At 44.5% G+C, this 19,487-nt stretch overlaps 1 protein-coding gene across 2 annotated transcripts in view; it reads left to right on the top strand.

Moving 5' to 3' along the window:
* The window catches only part of lin7a (lin-7 homolog A (C. elegans)), a 33,589-nt gene extending 15,735 nt beyond the window's left edge, over window positions 1–17,854 (top strand). The window contains exons 3-6 of one of the 2 annotated variants that reach the window (XM_069164857.1): window positions 6,779–6,850; window positions 12,148–12,357; window positions 12,791–13,002; window positions 15,802–17,854. In XM_069164857.1, the coding sequence (XP_069020958.1) occupies window positions 6,779–6,850; window positions 12,148–12,357; window positions 12,791–13,002; window positions 15,802–15,826 (519 nt within the window). In that variant the 3' untranslated portion in view covers window positions 15,827–17,854. Of the gene's footprint in view, window positions 1–6,778; window positions 6,851–12,147; window positions 12,358–12,790; window positions 13,007–15,801 lie in introns of both variants that reach the window. The other variant, XM_069164858.1, reaches the window with a different exon arrangement.
* The last annotated feature ends 1,633 nt before the right edge of the window (window positions 17,855–19,487 follow it).

The raw sequence follows: 19,487 nt of genomic DNA, 5'->3' as shown, positions 1-19,487 counted from the left end.
GTCCGGCTCTGTTCTGCCCCGGCCAGCTCGGCCAGCTCGGCCAGGCCTGGCACCGACCACTCGTCTGGCAGCCGGCTGACTGATCTCCGTGCCAGTCACTGGAGTGCAATGACAATGACTGACAAACCTTAGGAAGAAAAAAGAAAAGGGGCCTCGGCAGCAGCAGCGGTTGCCCTTTGCCAAGACGCAAAGATGCAAACCACTTCACCCAGAAAGAGCCGGCTAAACACATCCCCCCCCCCCCCGGGGGAAACAATCCGAGACGCTCTGGGCAAGGATGACGAGGGTTTATAGTCGATTACAGGTTTGTGAGAAGTGATGCTGCAACAGCATCACTGCGTGGTGCTGAGCCAGCTGGAGGACCATTTGTAAGTGCTGGCTGTTGCATACTGTAGATTATTACTGTTATTACGCAGCGCATTAGCGGAGGACTTGCAGTGGAATATCACAGTCCTCGACAGCTGCGTCCTGCGATGCTCCGTTCGTATCGAAAACAATTAGGAGAGGCAATCTTCGAGTGGAGAGGAATCTCGGTGGGGAAGCAGCAGTTGGGCTGGATTTAATGGTCTGATATTCACACGTCTTTCTGAATGTGTTTGTTTGTGGCGAGAGAAAGAATTTACACCCACGGGGGTTCACTTTGCTACCAAGATGATGTTTTTCCTCACACACAGCAAACCTTGATTTCAGCCTCGAAATGGGCACAAAAAGAAATACTTTCTACTTCAACATCACTTTGGAAAATTACAGCGGGGGTTTTGTACATTTTAGCCTCTTTACGGCACTTTATATTCAAACAATATTCTTCAGTCATTTATGAAATCGTCTCCTATTATTTGTGAATGTTTTTTTTCTTTCAGGTAGCTCACCATTCAGCAGCAACAATATTAGCGCAGAGAAAGCTGCAAAATCGATTTTTGTTTTTGTTTTCCATCTTTGTGTGTATTGCTTGTTTGGTTTTTTTTGTTTGATTTCTCTGGCTCTAAAAACTCAGATGTCTGATTTTCCCACTCGCGCATGAATGCACCACACCAGACGAAATATATCAGCAGTTTCCAATACAAAGATCCCCACAAAATAATAACATAACCTGGACAACAAAAGCTCACTGGGACTGTACACCAATCTCAAGCAATTATGAAGTCTCTGAAAGTTGGTGACAGTAATTATAATATACTACATGCCTGGAAGAAGAAAAATGTATCCATCAGTGTAAAAAAAGGCATTACATGCTTTGTAGCTAAATGAAAAAAAACTTTAACACAAACAGCTTTCCTCCACTTTAAAAGTTTTTTTTTATATTCCTTGATATTTGATAAATTAATTTTGACTGCAGTCCCTTCTCTTTTCTCGTACGTCATCTATCAGTGTTTAAGTTAAAAGAGCCATAAAACGCAGGTTAAACCGTCAGTCCAAACCTCCTGTTGTTCATTTTGACCCCACTCCCCTCGGTGGCATTTCATTATCACAGGTGACCTTTCGTTTTGTTTAATCTGTGATATGGTTCCTCCCCCGTACGCGCACACGAGTGTGTATGTGTGTGATATAGCTCATTTCACAGTCTGGTGGGTCGGGCTCAGAGCCCGGCAGGGTGCCGGACATACTAATCTTGTCTGTAGAGTACGAACACCAGAGTCCACCTTCCCAAACCGGATCCCCCTACTGTACGTCGGTGGAATCTACAAAAGATAAATCAGCCTTGTTAAGGACGACAAGCCAGCTGTCAATATGAGGAATGGATGCCAGGGAGGGGAGCCAGTTCAGCAGTGTTGCAGCGCTAAATGACAACGAGGCAGAGAATTTGACGAGTTGGTTGTCTCTCCGTGCCGTGTTCATCAATGGTGGGGGGGGAGGAGGAGGGTTGGGGCGGGAGGGGGGTCGTGTGGCTCTGCGTTAGTCTCACTGCATCACTCTGAATGAGTTGTCAGGGTCAATCAGCCTTGCAAATGGGAAAGGAAGGACACAAGACGAGATGACTGGACGAGCTAACCAGCTGGAAATTATAGAGTGGGGGAGGGACGGGGGGGGCAGTGAAAATTGTAGTATATTGGGTTAGAGTCCCACTTGAGGAGCACAGGAAGTGCGATAAGCAGCGCCGGAGCGGGCTCGCCTTTCATCAGCTTTAAAATTGAGGCTGATTTTCTACTTCAGCTGAGATTTTCAATCAGAATAATTGACTGTGTTGTTTCTTTTTCTTTTTTTCATAAAAGCAGAATCAAGCGAGGGCGGATTTGTGTTGACTCCATCACAATGCCGCTGCCTCCCACATCACATTAGGTTAAAGGATGAAAGCTACATTAAATTCGTCCGTGCACATTCTATATTTCCCCTGTGTGGTCATGGTTGGCACCTTTTTGAGAGTTTTCTGCAAAGTCCCGCACCGGTTTTCATCCTTTTCCAGCTACATTAACCAGGCTAAGGCCTCTCTTTTACCCGGCCTCCCCTCCCCCGTCTCCGTCTCTCTGTAGAGGAAACAGGAAGCCATGGTCACAAGCAGCATCGCATCAGTTCGCCCCGAAGGCATTTCTCGGCTCGTCTCGGGCTTCGTGGCGTTCTTTCTCGTAGGTGCCACCGCTGGTTTTATTTTTAGGAAGACTTTACGCGCGAGCGAGAGTCTGTTTCCCCATTAGAACCGGGGGATCTCCGGAGTGAACTAATCGGCAAGGAAACACGTCCTCGGACCGCGACTGTGTTTATGTTTTAGGAAGGGACAGTGAAGACGTGGCAAAAGAAAAGAGGAATTGAAAAGATGCCCCCGGGACACGTGGCCTTTTTAGAGCAAAGTGCAGCCGCTGCGAGAGGAGACCGACATTCAGTTACACGCAACTGTTTGTTCCAGTTTATGTCTCTCCTTAGGACATCCAGGTTACATATGAAGACAGATATCAAACTGTCTGGTTTCAGAAACAGCAATGCACTCAAATTCTAATTTAATACCTATTTCTTATAGTTCTCACGCACAAAGAAATGTTATGTTTAATAAGCAAGGAAACACCGTTAATGGTAAAATAAAAAAAAGGCACAAAACATTTTTCAATTTTATTTAGTTATGGAAAATGGATCAAATATGTGTGAAAGAGGGTCTAGCTTACTTTTCTGGTGCATCTACGATCTGCTGTGTTCGGCACAATAAAAATGCAGCCCAGAAAAACCCAAAACAATGCTGAAAGAAGCTAAAACATCAGCTGGTGGTTGCCTGATTATTCCCTTTGACTCGTCTCTGTGCTATTTTTTAACACAAACAGTTTGTCAGACAGTTATTTGTCAACCTTGTTATCTTAATGAGCTATATGGGTATAAAATTGGGAGAGGAGTTGCGTATTTTTTTTATCTAATCGATGAAAGAATGAAAATGACGGCTTCCCTTGTGCTCACAGTGGTCATAATTATCGCATCTTTTTTTTTTTTTATTATTATTCAAACGTAGCAGATGCCAAATATTGCATAAGCATTGCAGCGCTCTCTGTCACACTTGTCATGTTTGAAAAGAGCCATTACTAAACATTTACATAACAGAGGCCCGTGTTTGAAGGCATTTCTTTATCAGATAGATGAGGCCCGGGTGGTTTCGGCTTCCACGTCTGCAGACAGAATAAGTGGCTGTAATTAGTAGCTGCAAAAGTGGGGGAGGAAAAAAGGACAATTTAAAGGAAAAGGAAGCCAGGAAGACGGAAGTAAGGGAAAAAAACCTTATATTATAAAGCTGTGCTGAGCCTCAAAAAGTGCAAAGGTGGAAGAGGTCCTCGGGAAATGGTACCATTTGGGAGTTGTGTGTGTGTGTGTGTGTGTGTGTGTGTGTGTGTGTGTGTGTGTGTGTGTGTGTGTGTGTGTGTGTGTGTGTGTGTGTGAGTGTGTGTGTGTGTGTGTGTGTGTGTGTGTGTGTGTGGACTGCAGCCTCTGAAAATGCATCGGCACCATGAATCAACAAAATAAATAACATGTTGCAGTCTGAAAAGTAGTGCTGCACTCTCCTAAAGCCGTTCATTTGGTCTTTGAGATTCATGAGCAAACAAGCTGACAGAGGCTCGGGGATATTTTCCTCCCCATCTCTGAGATCTCGACATACAAATATCTCAAAGTTTGTATCCTTAAAGTATAGACCCTGTTTGATGATTCAGAGGAAGCGAGGCCCCTTTGTAACGTTGTGCCGCGCTACGTCAAAGCTACCCGCCGTGTTCGCTTCCAACGAGCTGCTTTGCTTTGATGAGAGACATCATCGAGGGAGTGGAAACAGATGATTAAAATTCTGTTTGTTTTGCACTGAGAGGGGGGTTTTTTTTTATAATTTTTTTTTTTTTTTTTTTTGCTGTGAAATGTAGTGTTATTAGTCTCATAAAAATGTCACAGTTCATTTGCTCAATTAATTGCAGCTGCCATAAGTGTAAGATTGAAACAATCAGACGTGGTTGTACTTGGAAATTTGGAGAATTTGCTCGTTGAAAATCATCTGATCAGTAATTTATGTGCTTGATCAGGTCAGTTGTACCTGCTCGGTAAAAAGTCCTCAGTCAAAAAGTCACTTTTTTGTCATCATCCCATTCATCTCAGTCATGACACACCTCGTTCTCCCTCCTCCTGCTATGACGTTCTGACTAATCTCCCTAATGCAAGTCATATCTGACTGTGTTTAAAGTCTGAACGCTGCGGTACATTAGTCTGCTGCAGATACATTTGAATGACTGCTGCAAAAGTCTTGCAGGAAAAGGGAAAAAAAAAAAAGGTAGTTTTGTGTTAACCATACATCATCATTCCACACAATCTCCGGCTGTCCTTGATTCTTTGAACAAGTGCACTTTTAAAAGGTGTCCTTTAAAGCCCCATCTTAACTGGAAAGGTCAGCTGTCTACACGAGTTCCGTCTGCTTCAGCAACTACAGCAGTGCTTCAAATTTTGTTAACCCTATAGGGTTTCTCCTATATTTCTGCACGAGTACAGCGGGATCTAAAGCATCATTAGACTTTGACTCAAGTCCTAAATAATGTCACAAAGTGGCTCAGAGGACGTGACAAGTAGGGAAGTCAACACAAGAGATTCACTTCAAACAAATTCAAATTTACTAAAAATAAACTTAACGCTAACGAAGAACGAGTGCGCTGTCGAGTTGTTGAAAGTGTAAACACAAAATGAAGCTGCTGCCGAAGAGATGGGGACAGAAAAAGAGACTGAGCACATGGGCCAGCTTTTAAAGCCTTGAAGGCCTGCAGGTGTGTTGCATCAGCTGACAAACCTCCCATGTCAGCCTGTTTCTCTCCAGAGCAGGTAGTAGCAGCAGACTGGTTCATATTCATGAGTGGTAAAAGTATGTGAACCTCTGCTTTCAGTATCTAGTGAGATCCCCCTTGGGCAGAAAATAACCGTGAATAAGTCCTGCACATCGGCTCTGAGGAAATTCAACCCATTACTTCACACAGCGGGTGGGTTTCATCACATTAACTGCTTACTTAAGGTCTTTCCACAGCATTTCTATTGGATGAAGGTCAGGACTTTAACTTGCACATGCTAAAGCTATAACTTTATTCTTTATGCAGACAGGCAGCAATGTTCTTTTTTGGAGAGCAGCGGCTTCCTCTTTGCATCCCTGCCATGCACACGTTGTCGCTCAGTGGTGGACATGTGAGCATTTAACATTTTCCAAGAGACCTTTGGTTGCTCAGAAGTTACCCAGAGTTCTTTTGTGGTCTTGTGAACTATTCCACACCTTGCTCGTGGAGTGATTTTTCTTTGGTCAATTACTCCCTGGTGAAGATAACAGTGGTCTTGAATTTCTGCACACAATCTGTCCGCCTGTGGATTTTGTGTTTTCCGAACACTTTAAAGATGTTTTTCTAGCCTTTTACGGTCTGATGACCTTCAACAACTCTTTTTCTGAGTTCTCTTTAAAAAAAACAACAACAACAACTCTTGTTTGTGCCATTGTACATTTTCAGTGTTGTGAAGCTCAGACATCCCTGTCTTTTAAAAAAAATAAAACAGAGCTCCCACTCGCACCTGACTATCATCCCAATGAATGAAAACTCCTGACTCTAATTGAACCTACAAAATATCTGCTAATCCGAGAGGTTCACATACTTTTTCCACTCGGATAAGTCATATCGGATCATTTTCCTCAATGAATATAAGTATAACATGTCTGTCTCATTTGTTGAATGGGGGTTCTTTTTTATCTACTTTTAGGACTTGTTTGAAAATCCCTTCGTATTTTAAGTCATGTTTATGTATGGACGTAGAACAATCACATTTCTAAGCACCACTGTCGATAGACAATCTTGTTTTCCGTCCACCTGGACCCACAGCTCCCCACATCTTAACACCATTCAGTCCCAGCAGCATTTTATTACCACATGTTCTGGACACTATTCGTGCCGTTGATAAAGTTAGGACCAGATTGCGCCTCCATTTTGCGAACTCAGACTTTTGTTAATGGCGCTCATTAAGTGAACAAATAAAGCAAATATAGCCGCTGAATTGTGTTCATACCAACATCACAGTCTTCAACATCTCCGAAGCACCTCGAAAACATCTTCAATAATTATTTTCTGAGAAACAAAACTGTGTCTTATGTGATTTGCTGGTGATAATGCCATCATGTTTGCATATATGTATTGTTTAGATATCAATTGCATGAGTCACATCTAATTTTGAGTGTTGCATATACATATTACTAGTTGCAATGATATCTCTCTTCGCGTACGATGACTTTGTGCCACACGTCTCCCATCATACAGCTGCTTGACTTCAGATAAAATAGATAACACCTGTTTCTCCTGGTGTCTTTCAGGTGTACCAGTACATGCATGAAACAATTACAGTGAATGGCTGTCCGGAGTACCAGGCGAGGGCTACCGCTAAGGTAAGGACTGTGTTGGACATTCAGTTTTGACATTTCTCATTTGCAATTAAAAAAAAAAAAAATTAATTATCATCACTGAAAACCGTAACGAATGAGCAGGGTGCTCTCTGTTAATCACATTACCCGGTGATATCGTTCTCATCTTTTCTTTCTTCTGGCCAAAGCTGAATGAAATTAGCAGAGTGTATTGTTTGTTAATGGCCCTCATTAAGTGTGCAAATTAAGCAATAACATGGGCGCCAGTTTTTTAGGAATAAGACCAATATCACATGGTAAGGTACTGCAGCCCAACAATTTATCAGTTGGCCAATTGCATCAGACAATATTGGCCTATGACAGATATATCGGTGTCCGATTTGCAATCCTATTATTATCCTAGTATTATATACTAAATTGCTGATATATCACATTCATTAAATTATTTATTATAATTGTTAAAACAGCTATGGCACCAAAAACATACAAGTGACTGAATAGGATTTGACTTTTTGTTGTAGTTTGTATTCAGACAGGATGTTGTTGCCTAAATACGTATTCATACCCTGATAACTCCAAATGAACTTCAGTTTTACCTCAAAAAGGGCACGCTAGCGTAGAAATCCCATCAGCTGTCCGAACTCTTGTGCTTCTTAATCAAAAACGAACAAAACAGAAACATGCAAACATTATCTACATTTCTTTAAAGAACGGAAACACCCCCCACCCCCCCGAGCAAGCGCTACTGACGTCGGCTACACGGGAGTGTGTTTTGAAGAAAGTTGTAATAAGTGAGGTCGACATAAAGTTTTAGTCTGCTGTTTGGTCAGTGTGCTTTGGGGAAGAAGAAAAAAAAAAACTCACAAGGTCAAACAAAGTTGGAATCAATCCCGGCATCAAAGTGCATTTTTCTCCAGAAGAAAGACTTTCATCACATCACTGAATGAGCCTGGATGTTTAATGGCTGCATTACAATCTCCAGCTGTTCATCCTTATTTCAACAATCATCAGTCACTTAATGTCATTAAATGGGGTTGTAAATCTGTCTTTAATTCCACATAATGTTCTCCCAGAACCATCCAATTAGCAGCCACTATGTTCATGCTTTTTTTTTTTTATTTCACAAAGACAGCCTGTTGAAAAATTTCCTTTGGAAACATAAAAACACATTTGTTTCTTTAACATCTCACTGTGTTGTTCATTGTATCTTTGGTTACGAAGCCAAATCAAAGAAAAATGATTTTTAATCGCGGGTTTTGTCGTTTAATTAGCGCTCGTAACAAATCTCTTTCGACGACGGGTCGTATCTGTTCATGGACGCCATTTGTTGAAAAGAACTCTTCCCTTTTCTACCTTTTGTTTCTTCCCATTGTCTGTTTACGATTGTGAGCAGATTTCGTCGCTGCTGTTTTGAAAGCATCACGCGCAGGTCACAGGTGAAGGACAAAATACAAAACATTTCGAGGTGCGGTGTGAGTGGAATGGGCAAATTGAAATTTCCCAAAGAGATGAGCTTGACCCGCCCGACTTAAGCGGAGCTCTTCGTCACCACCTCGCCTGCCACATGAGAGCAAACAAAGAGAGAGGGCTTGTCTGATTTCATGTGAACAGGAGGATGAGGAGGATGACGGCGCTTACGTGCCCTTCGCTGGTTCAGTGTCCAGCTGTGTCCACTCCTCTTCACCGCAGTGGGTGGAGGATGTGAGTTGGAAAGGATGACAAAAACAAAGGGAAGTGCGTCTTTGTGTTCGAGCACAGATCGGATGAGGCTTCAGCTCACGAGGGCCGCCGAGCGTCCTGTTTTCTTCTTTTGTTTGGCTAAAACTGCACCTCGAGCGCGACGCCGCAGAGTCCCGTCACCGCGCAATCCAACACCTGGCTGAAAAAGAATTTGGGGGGAAATTACATGTTTTCACTCTCTCGCTGGGAGATGGAGGAGAAGATTGATACCGCACTCGTAGATACCGTTAAATACAGAGCCAAAGCCGGGAGGTAATGAGCCCAAATTAGCATAATGACTGAAAACAGAGGGAAAACGGGAAGCTGGGCTCTGTCCAGCGTTCGAAAACACACCTACCGGCACCACTGCAATTCATCCATTAACACGGTGTGTGATGTTTGTTTCATACACAAACAGAAATGCCCCCAAAAAGTTCACGTCCTCTGTCTGTATTATTTATAACGCTCGAGTCAGGAGGAGTTCAAAAGTAAACCATCCAGCACCCTCACTGTTTTACAGTTTATATTTTATTTGTTTAGCCTACACATACAGCTAGTTTATACTTTTGTTGTTGTTGTTGTTGTTGTTATTAGCTAAATTCCGCACTGATGGAAAACATTTGACGGTTGATATTTTAATAACAGTCAAACCGGATGAAACCGCAAATTCGAGCTCTTAACGCTTCTGTTTTTTTGGTTTGTTGTTTTTTTCTTTTGGAGAGAGACGCGTTCGCCTGGCGGTTCCCGCTGGTTTCCATCAGCTATTCAAGCCAGGATCATCACTCCCACACTCCGTGCACAGATGTGATGCGATTTTATCGTCTAAAAACAAAAAGAGACAAGATCCCTCAAACAACATCTAACCTGATGGAAGTTTGTGTTTTTGAAGCTGTGCTTCCAGCAGACGTCTGGCTCCATAATCTCCTCATCTGACTCCTGCCAGGAGTGAATAAGAGTGTTGTCAAAATATATTTTTCTAAATATGACATATTTAAAAAGAGTTCGTTTTTCTTTAAAGCGGAAGACTTTACTGTCAACAAAGATAATCTTAATAATGATCTTCTACTGCTGTTTGGAGCTTCCTGTCATTTCTGAAGTGGACCCATTGTCTGATCTGAAAAATAACCTCTTCGATAATGTCTAGGACTGAGAGATTTCACTTTACAAAGAAAATGTGACAGTTAAGCTGGAAAAAGGTTTTTTTTATTTTTTTCGACTCAACCGCGAAGAAATGATTAAAGCTTTAAAACTCTGCCACGCTCTTCTCTCTTTGCCCCAGACTTTGAAAAGTTTTCGGCTCCTACATCTGGATTAAAATTGCATATCCACCGGGCAATTAAGCATACGGCCGATGTGTGAAGCCGGGAACACTGGATATTTAAAACTAAAAAAAAGTACTTTACTCCCTGCGGAGATCTTCACTGAGGCCGCGGTGCCAATTGCATTCAATCAGTGTCACAGACATACAGTAGGGAAACAAAAAGAAATGCATACTTTAGAAAGGGTTTCGAAAATGAATCGCACGTGCAACAGTGATGAAATACGTGAAATATCTGACAACGCTTCAGCTCATGTGCCTTTCAAGTATTTTAGTTTGTAAAACGCTAAATCTCCCGACAGTTTCGATTTGTGTTTCGCCTGAACAAATCGAGTCTCCTTCATTGCTTCGTTAATTTAATCAGTTCGGCCTCTAATTCCTGTCCCGAGGCCGTTTATTACTGATCTTAATGGAGGCAGGGACCATCAGAGAGGTAAGGGGGAGGGGGGGGGGGGATCAGGAGCTCATGATGAAGTGACTTTGTATACATTAAGTTCTACTTCTCCGGTGCAGTGTTTCTACCGAGTATCTGCTCGCAAGCTTTTCATTTAAAATGCCTCCCGTGTGCGAGAGGCGCCGGCCATCTGCCAGATTGGTTTTTTTGTTTTTTTGTTTTTTTTTTTGTTTGCAGAAACCCAGATAAAGTTGTGAAGGTCGATGGGGCCGCGAGGCGACGGCGTGCATGCTGAGAAGCTGCCTTTTTAGCTTGGGCGCGGGAGGGGGTGGGGGCGGGGGGGGGGAAGGGGGGGGGGAGTAGCAGAGGAAGAAAAAAAAAAAAAAAAAAAAAAAAAAGGGGGCGAAGGACAGAAAGAGAAAACGGGAAGGAGACGGCGAAGTTGTCATAATGAGCGGAAATGAAATGAGAAATGAGCGGAACCGTTTGAGCGGAAACGAACGTGGATCTGAGGACGCGTATGAATATGGAGGAGAGAGGAGGGATGGAGACGCTGCCTGGAGCGAGCGTCAAAGACCTCAAAAGTGCGAGGCAACTCGTCTGCCGTCGGGAATTTTGATACGCATCTGCAAAAGCTTCAGACGGAGCTCCCCCCCCCCCCACCCCTCCTCCCTCCCCACCCCACCCCGCCCCGCCTCTGCTTTACTTCTTTTTATTTGATCCTCCCCTTTTCTCCATCGAACCTCTCGTGTTATAAGTGACGCCGACTCGACAGCGAAGCACCTGTGGCGGTGCATCTGTGGATCAGTGGGCGCCGGGCGTCTCTTCCTCCGTTCGTCCGCCATTAGCTTTCCCCGAGCTCGGCTAACAAGATCCCGGGCGCTTTGTTCCGAATGTACGAGGAGCAGGGAGCTCGGCTTCGGGTTCAAAGGAAACCCGCAGCCAGTGAGCGACTTCAACCAGCTGGTAGGAATACAGAGGGGTCGCGAGGCTGCTCCTTCAGCGTGAACTTGGATGTGTTAATCCATGTGCTTAGAGAGCCGGAGAACTTCTCACGTGGAGTCTTAAATCCCCGGCCCGGACTAAACCCCGGCGCTTTGTTACGGCCGTCCTCGCCGAAATGAGAAGGTGCGGCGGCGGCGGCGGCGGCTCGCGCGATCGCTCTGTAATCTAAATTGCGTTCTTCGTTTTCATTCACTTTGAATGTCGTGAAGAAGATTTTTAAAAAGCGGTACAGACGGGCGAGACTTTCTGAAAGCAGAGGTCGCCGACCGCCAGTAGAACGAGAGCGTCCGGGAGAACGAGGCTGTCGACGCCAATCGCTCATCGAGCGGACGGACGGACGGACGGACGGATGGTCTCCCCTCGCCGTCCTTCGCCTGTGAGACGCACAGAGATCAGAGGACAGCAACACAGCAGAGACTCTCACACCGAGCTGAAAACAAACAGGATGCTCATCATTTATAACGTACATAACATAACGGGCTGGTTTCATAAAAAAAACAAAAAACAAAAAAAACAAAACAGATAAGAAGTCATTGTATTTGTGTGCGTCGGCTCCTTTCTCCCCCGCTTTGCTTGCTTTTCGCATCTCATGTTTCCGACTCCTCTCCGAGGTACTCCAAACAGATGCGCGGCGAAGATAAAACGAGTTTCCGATGCTTGGAGGCAACAAGATTTGCCCGTGGATATTTGCAGTTTGCTTTCCTCTCTGATGGTGTGTGCTGTTACATCAACATCATCAGACACACACAAGACCGCACTTCATGTTAGACCTCATTCAACCTCGACAGAATGTGTAAACGAACGTACTTGTGCCGGTCTTGTTTACCGGCGAGGTCATTGATTGATTGATTGATTGATTTATTTTTGGGTTCTCTTTCCCTACAGGCGACAGTCGCAGCCTTCGCAGCCAGCGAAGGTCACTCCCACCCGCGGGTGGTGGAGCTCCCCAAGACGGAGGAAGGTCTGGGCTTCAACGTGATGGGAGGCAAAGAGCAGAACTCGCCCATCTACATCTCCCGCATCATCCCCGGAGGCGTGGCCGAGAGGCACGGCGGCCTGAAGCGAGGGGACCAGCTCCTGTCTGTCAACGGCGTGGTAGGTCAAACCGAAACTTGCGATTCGGATACAGCCAGAGGATAAATGCATCGGAGGGAGAGCGGAGATGAGATTCTCTTCCCCCTATTTATTATTTAAGCCTCGACTGAAGTGTGTGTGTGTGTGGAGGGGGGAGAGGGGGGGGGTTTCAGCAGCTTCTCGCGAAGCGTTTGATTTCGAGTTTTAATTTGCGAGTCAACAATCGGGAGAGCTATCGAGTCAAAGTGTCGCACGTGTGTCACGTACGGAGCAGAAGCACCCACGGGTGAGGCCTGAATATCACAGAGGGCCTGTCCCACGTAATCACAGGCTATTAAAAATGCAGGAGATATTCCTCTTTCTCCTCCGGAGGGGGTTACTATTTTTAAATATGTATTAAAATCGGCTCCTTTTTTTCAAATTCGTCCACTCATTCGTCTCCCCCACCCTGCAGAGCGTAGAAGGAGAGCACCACGAGAAAGCCGTGGAGCTGCTGAAGGCGGCCAAGGACAGCGTGAAGCTGGTGGTCCGCTACACGCCCAAAGTGCTGGAGGAGATGGAGGCCCGCTTCGAGAAGCTGCGCACGGCCCGGCGGCGTCAGCAGCAGCAGATCCTCATGCAGCAGCAGCAGCAGCAGAACCTGGCCACTCAGCAGAACCACATGTCGTAGGTGAGGCGCTTCATTGCTTTACGGGGGGGGGGGGGGGAGGGGGGGGGATAAATGCTAAACCCGATACGACTCTCTCGTCCGTTCGGTGAATGTGATCCTACCGGGGGGGGGGGGGCAGCGCGTCATGACGTCACGCGCGGGTTTGCGAACTTTTTGCATTCTTGCCGTCTCCGTCTTTGATTTTTTTTTTTTTTTTTTTTTTTTTGGAGCCAGAAATGACCATATTTGGTCGAGCTGCGGGTGGAGCCGACCGAGAACCCGATGACACTATGCCCCGCCCACCCATACCGATAACCAGCCACCGAACACACCGCTCTTTGAGGCTTTATATCTCATTAATGATGAAGATATTTTCAGAAGGAGCACCACAACACTGATCAGAAGGAGAACGCCGACGCTGCGTTTTCATATTTAACGAACAGGTAAGCAGGGTGGCATCAATCTTCTCACCTGCTTTCAATGCAGAATTTGCGATTTGATTATGAAGCCTTTCGCCATCAAACGTGCGATTACAACTTTTCTTGTACGTCGCTGAAGAAGGAGACAAAACATTAAAAAAGGATGAATTTTAAGATTCCGGAAGCAGGTCCAGCTCCTCTTTTGGAGTTTTTAAATCAGCTGCGCTCTGTTTTGCCGCGCAAGCACTTTTCCTGGCTCGCGTGCAGGTACAGCAGACGTACGCGCGGCGGCACAAAACCTCGGTGGTGTATTTTGCAAACGGAGCAGCCAGCGTATCCGCCGCGCAAATATCACCGCTCCCTCCGCGTCCCGCCCGGCGATTCCGTCGTAAAGGCTGCGAATCACTCAAGCTTAAAGTGATTTCATCTGTGGCTCGCGCTCTGCAGGCGAAGTCGGTCCAGGATCGAGGCTCTGCCGCTTCGGACAATATTTGTGCGGTCGACCGCAACGCGAAAAAGGCGGGAGGGATTTTTGATCACGGCGGTCGATCTCCTGATAATTTGTTTGCGATATACGTAGGAAGCGTCCGCAAATACTGCAGTTAGTCCTTTTTTTTTTTTTCTCGGAGTAAATGTTTGAAATATCAAAAATATATTTCATATTCTGATTGAAATGGAGGTGTTTTGTCGTCCGGTGTCTCGTTTATAAATCTGGGGTTATTTAGTCTCAATAATTTAAAGACGGTGCGAGAATCAAACGTCTTTGTAAAATCAGTGCAGCTCTTGTTTCTCAGTCTTTATGTTCGACTTCTTTTTTCTGCTCTTTCGTCTTTATCTTAGTTTGGCTTTTGTTTGCCTTTTTTTGTTTTTCTGTTTTTTGTTGTTTCTCCTGTTTAGCCCCGCCCACCTCACCTGCTCCCAGTTCCCCGATCACCAGCTCACCTGCAGCCACTCAAGCCAATCAGCCCACTCAGTAGAAATATACTCCCAGTCTGCCTCCTCAAGTTTTTTTTTTAGTTCATGTTTGTTCTTCCCCGGTGGAGCTTTGTTTGTTCTGTTTCTCCTGTCGGATCATTTTCTTGTGGGTTTTTTTTTTTGTTGTTGTTGTTTTTTTGGCCAGCGTCTTGGGTTTTCATTTGTTTAACTACGGCCCTGAATGTCCCAAAAACAAATGAGAAAAAAAAAAATCCTTTTTGTTTCCCTTGTTTGCTTCCCTCTGAACAGAAACATCTAGTCTTCCGGTATCAAACGTGCAGCCAGAAAACCCGAGTGTAATATTTTCATTTGAAAAGCAAATTTCAAATGTTGCCTCGTCATGTTTTTATTAATCTATCTCCGAATTAAGGGGGGGGCTCGAGAAGGTCATTCATGTTTTCATTTCCTCTCTGTTGGCTCAGTGTGTTTGAGGTTTTACAAGCCAAGAAACGACCTCAAACCTTCTGCTCATCTTTTAGCAAATACCAGAAGATCACTTCACTCCTGTTGTAGCGTCACTTCACTGGTTACCAGTCGTCTTTCAAATGATGTTTCAGATCCTTTAAAGTGCTTCATGGTTCAGCTCCCGGCTACAAAGCTGAGCTGCTGCTCTCCTGTGAGTCTGAACGCAGCTTCATCACAGCCTTTAAATAAAAGGCTTCTTTTATGAGCTCAGCATTTTTTTTTTATTTCTAACAAGTCCCACCTGTTTGAATATTACTGCTTGTTGTCGTATATCTTTATTGTTGAGGTTAATTCTGTTTCTAGTGTATTAACTTCCTGATTTGATTTGGGGTGTTTTAGTCCCGGTTCCTACCATGAACTGTATATAAAAGTGGACGTAGCTTCCGGCTCTGAGAAATGAGGCTGATGAAGTGCCTTCAGCTGCAGTACCGCCGAGGGCCACCGGAGGTTGGCTCCCAAAAAGCCTCTAACTCCATTGACTCCCATTCAACTGGTCTCATAAAATCCTCAGTGTTGTTGGCTAAAGTCGCTCCTCCTTATTAGTTTTTCTGGAAGTCCGTCTGAAAATAATCCCGTCATTAATTACAAAAAAAGCTTAGAAAAAAAAACTTGTTTTGGGGGGGGCGTGTCTGTTTGATTGACAGGCCCGCGGCGCGGTGGACGTAGTGTCGCCGGGTGTCCAATCAGATCGGTCAGATCCACCGCTCTCTCCTCCCCCCAGCTCGCCCAAATATGGTCACTTCCCGCTCCGAACTTGCGAAGATGGCGACGGCCAAAAATCCTGAACTGAAGGCTTCATAGCGTTCACAAACCAACGGGTGACGCCACTGTCACGACACAGATTACGATTACACAGGAGCACCACGCTATAAGCAAATGCAGCTCCCGTGGGTCCAAACTGCGAGCGATCCCGAAGGCGTCGCTCTCAGCTGGTTTTTTTTCTTTCATGATCTGCAGGTTGTTCCAAAAGAAGAAGCCGTGAAGGAGAGCGACAAGATACTCACCGGATCACCCGTTCGTGTCGAGGATCCCAAAGGAAGGAATCTCTTCGTCACGCAGGAAAAAAACCAACAAAGTAGAAGACTCTTTTACTCACACACACCGCTCGCTCTCTCTCTCTCTCTCTGTCTCTCCCTTCCAGCGAACCACCGATTACTGAGCAAAAAAACAAACAAAACGAAGAGAGCGTTTGTCCTCAAATTGGTGCTTTTGAAAAGAAAAAGGAAAAAAAAAAAAAAAAAAAAAAACTAATGAAGGATGCTAAACGTTGAAAGTCACCCAGTTTAACTTTGTACTCCCTTTTTCTAAGTTCTCCTCCCCAGTTGTGACTTTTACTGACATTTTTCCTGCGTTTGTTGTTTCGTCGACGGTTTTCCACTTCGATCGCTCACGTCCATTATTTCCATTCGGCCATAGATATCATGTGTACAGTGGTGTTTCTATCGATCCTTCGGCTGGTGCTCGTGTCTCCGTGCGAATGAGCGTTTTGATTTCTCTCTTTTTATTTTTGGTGTGCGCGTTTCTGTCGACCTCGTCCCGTTTTGGATAAACGTGAACTCTTTTTTACCTTCTATACCGTAGCAAGAAAAAGATTTTTTGTATCTTGTAGGTTTAGCAATAACACACGTTCTTCAGTTTTTACATTTCAACACTAACGTCATGACACTCGGTGCACACACACACACACACACACACACACACACACACACACACACACACACGGAGTTGATGTAAATCACTGTAAAGCAAACCGGGTCTTGGTGCACTGTAAGGCAGCTTCTGAGTCCAAATCGGTCCTCTGTGACCACTTAAAGAGATTATTGATGTTCCAGTTAATGTGCAATAACTGCGATCAATAAAAAAAATTTAAAAAAAAAAAGACTTTATAAGCTTCTCCCAACTGAAATTAATCTAGAAAATATACGTTACGAAGAGGCTCAGTTCAAACCTGCGTCCTGTTCCCGACAGATTAACCGAATGTCATCCGAGTGGAAATTAAAAAAAAGAATATGCTAGTTTATTTTTCTGACCTATTTTATAGTTTATGAGATCAGAGATTTAACGAAGATTTATTGTTCCTTTTCAAATATGAATTATTTCAAATCCATTCATTTGTATAAGAGCTGAATGCGAGCGCATACTAGATCTGTGCCCTGCTTTTTAGTTTCGACCATCATTGAGACGAGTGGAACATTTTATTTTATTTTATTTAGTTTTTTTCCCCTGAATTTAAAGTGGTGATCCGCCGCGTCTCCGTTTACTTCCGTCTCCATCTTTTTGGTGCTAAGCGCTCCTCGTTGTGGTTTTTCTGCTTTGCCCTCCCCACGGATGACAAAATCTTCCTATCTCTTGTGTTTTACTGTTATTTTTTTTCCCTCATTCTCTGTAGGTGGCGCTCTTTTCTCTTGTTTGTTCACGCGCGCAGGCTTTACCACTTCTTCTTTTATTGATCCCAAACAAATCCGCAACATGTCTGTAAAACACATCACTTCCTGAATGCCGGGGGATTTATTTTTTTCATTTTTTTTTTTTTTTTTCCCCCTCCATGAGATGCCAAGTGGAAGAACAGCTGATGTAAAACCTGGTGATGTTAGAAAGTTTTGCAGATAATTTCTTCATTATGATGTGATGATTTTCATCTTTAACCTCATAGTTTACTGACGTGTAACTGCACAATTAACAGTCCAGAAAAGCAGAAGTATTATTCATTCATACGATCTTTTCCTGAATAACCTGTCAGCACTGAGGTCGACTTAATGTCCGAATGTTTGCATTAGGTGACCTCGATGTTCAGGTTTTATCTGATCTCTTCTCTCTCAACACGACAGATCTCTTTTTGTATCTTTAAATCACAGGTACTCTTTCTTAATTGACTTGCATTTTTGAAGCTGATGGTCCTGTACTTACCGTAAAGATTAAAAAAAAGAAGAAAAAGACTGCAAACTGTTGATATGCAATTGTTATACATACTATATTTGTATAAATAAATCTATGTGCTTGTGTACAGTGATCGCCGTGTCGCCTCTTCCATTATATCCGTGTCGCCTCTTCCATTATATGTCGGTGTTAGCCTGTAGGGGAAACATGAAAATAAGAACTAAAAAAAACTGCAGCGACAGAAGAACAGCAGCTCTTTTTAAAAGGTTTCTTTTAATCTCGTAGCTTCGGGGCGGGTTGACAGATAAACAACGAACAAAAGGAACTGAAGCTGAACCACGTGAACGTACCTACTCGGACAGAAAACAGGGCACAAAGAGGCACCAACTTAACTTCTGATTTCAACAGGAGAAAACTGATTTAATTCAAATGCTGCACGCGTCCACCGAACATCAGCGATAGCGTCGATTTACAGATGCGGTTACCGTTTGTTGTCTTTTTCTGTTCATTTTATAAATAACTGCAGGTGATTGCGTCATAATTACGACAGGTCCAGATGTTGTGCTTGTGCACTGACGCTCGCTATTCTGAGTTCATAAGTGTGTTCGAGTACAGAAACGTGCAGTGAGCTACAAGTACCAGCATGATGCGCTCAAAACAGTCCAAAAAAAAAAAGAAGAAGCGTGAAGCGCTGGACACGTTTCACACTAAACGGTCGCCATCTTGGCTGCGTAGAGGAAAGGGGGCGGGGCCAACGACGTAAAGAATTTTCAAATGAAGGACAGCCAGAAGTAGCACCCTGGCCTGCAAACTGCAAAATACGACCGCATGTACTGGGAACATCCATCTTTTTCTAGCCTACTAAATAGTACCGCAGCGTGGATACTGCTGGGCAGCACTCAAGTTGTGCAGATTGAAAACAGCACTAGTCTGTCCAAAATCCCCGCACTGCGCAAGAAAAGAGTCCTTTCGTGTGCAAGAGTTTATAATTGCAGAATGTAAACTGGAGCAACGATGGCTGAGGACATGACTGGACCGTCCGCAGTGGCACCTCCATCTCTGGGTTTGAACTCCGGTCAGGTCCCCCACTGATCCACCGTTTGACAGCATCCTGTCGCCGATTGCCTCTCAGCGATCTAAGTGCAGCCATTGAAGGTGAAGTAATTAAAGCCGAACCGTCCCTCTGAAGCCTCGTCCAGGGTTTTCAGCCCTGGAACAGAAAGTCATTTGGCCTTTTTGTGAGCTGGGTACGAAGGGCCGACACTGAAACTAATAAAGAGGCCGCTGTAAATGGAGGGTGCTCGACTCAAACGGTGACAGTAGCAGCACGCACACCGCGTGGTGTTGTACACGGTGTTTTGTGCAACAACAAAAAAAAAAAGAAAGAAATCCCCCTGTTAACTCCGTTGACCAAAAATAACTCCCCGACAGGTGACCGAAAGCCTGAAGTGATGAAAGTCAAGCGTGCAGGGTGACATTAACGCAGGTGGCAGATCGCTCACCCGTATCTTTATGGCTGTTAATCAGGAGCTTTGACGCCTTCTCAGGAGTGCGCAGGGACCGCAACAACAAAAGGCTCCCCGTCTGATTCACTGGGGTTGAAGTAAACACGATAAAACATAAAAACTCGAATCATTTCTTTTGTAACTTCCCATCCACACTGATCAAACTGTGTTGACGCTCCTTATTCGTCACACTGTTAACCGAGATGCTGCTGAGTCCGATTTAACCCTGCAGCCGTGGCCGCAGGTTGATAGGTGGAAGAT

The sequence above is a fragment of the Embiotoca jacksoni genome, unplaced genomic scaffold, assembly GCF_022577435.1.
Source record: "Embiotoca jacksoni isolate LCO1_2020_lvr unplaced genomic scaffold, fEmbJac1.0.p SCAF_32, whole genome shotgun sequence".
Classification (NCBI taxonomy): Eukaryota; Metazoa; Chordata; class Actinopteri; family Embiotocidae; genus Embiotoca; species Embiotoca jacksoni.
The sequence above is the reverse complement of the archived record's forward strand: the minus strand, read 5'-3'. Positions and strand labels throughout refer to the sequence as shown.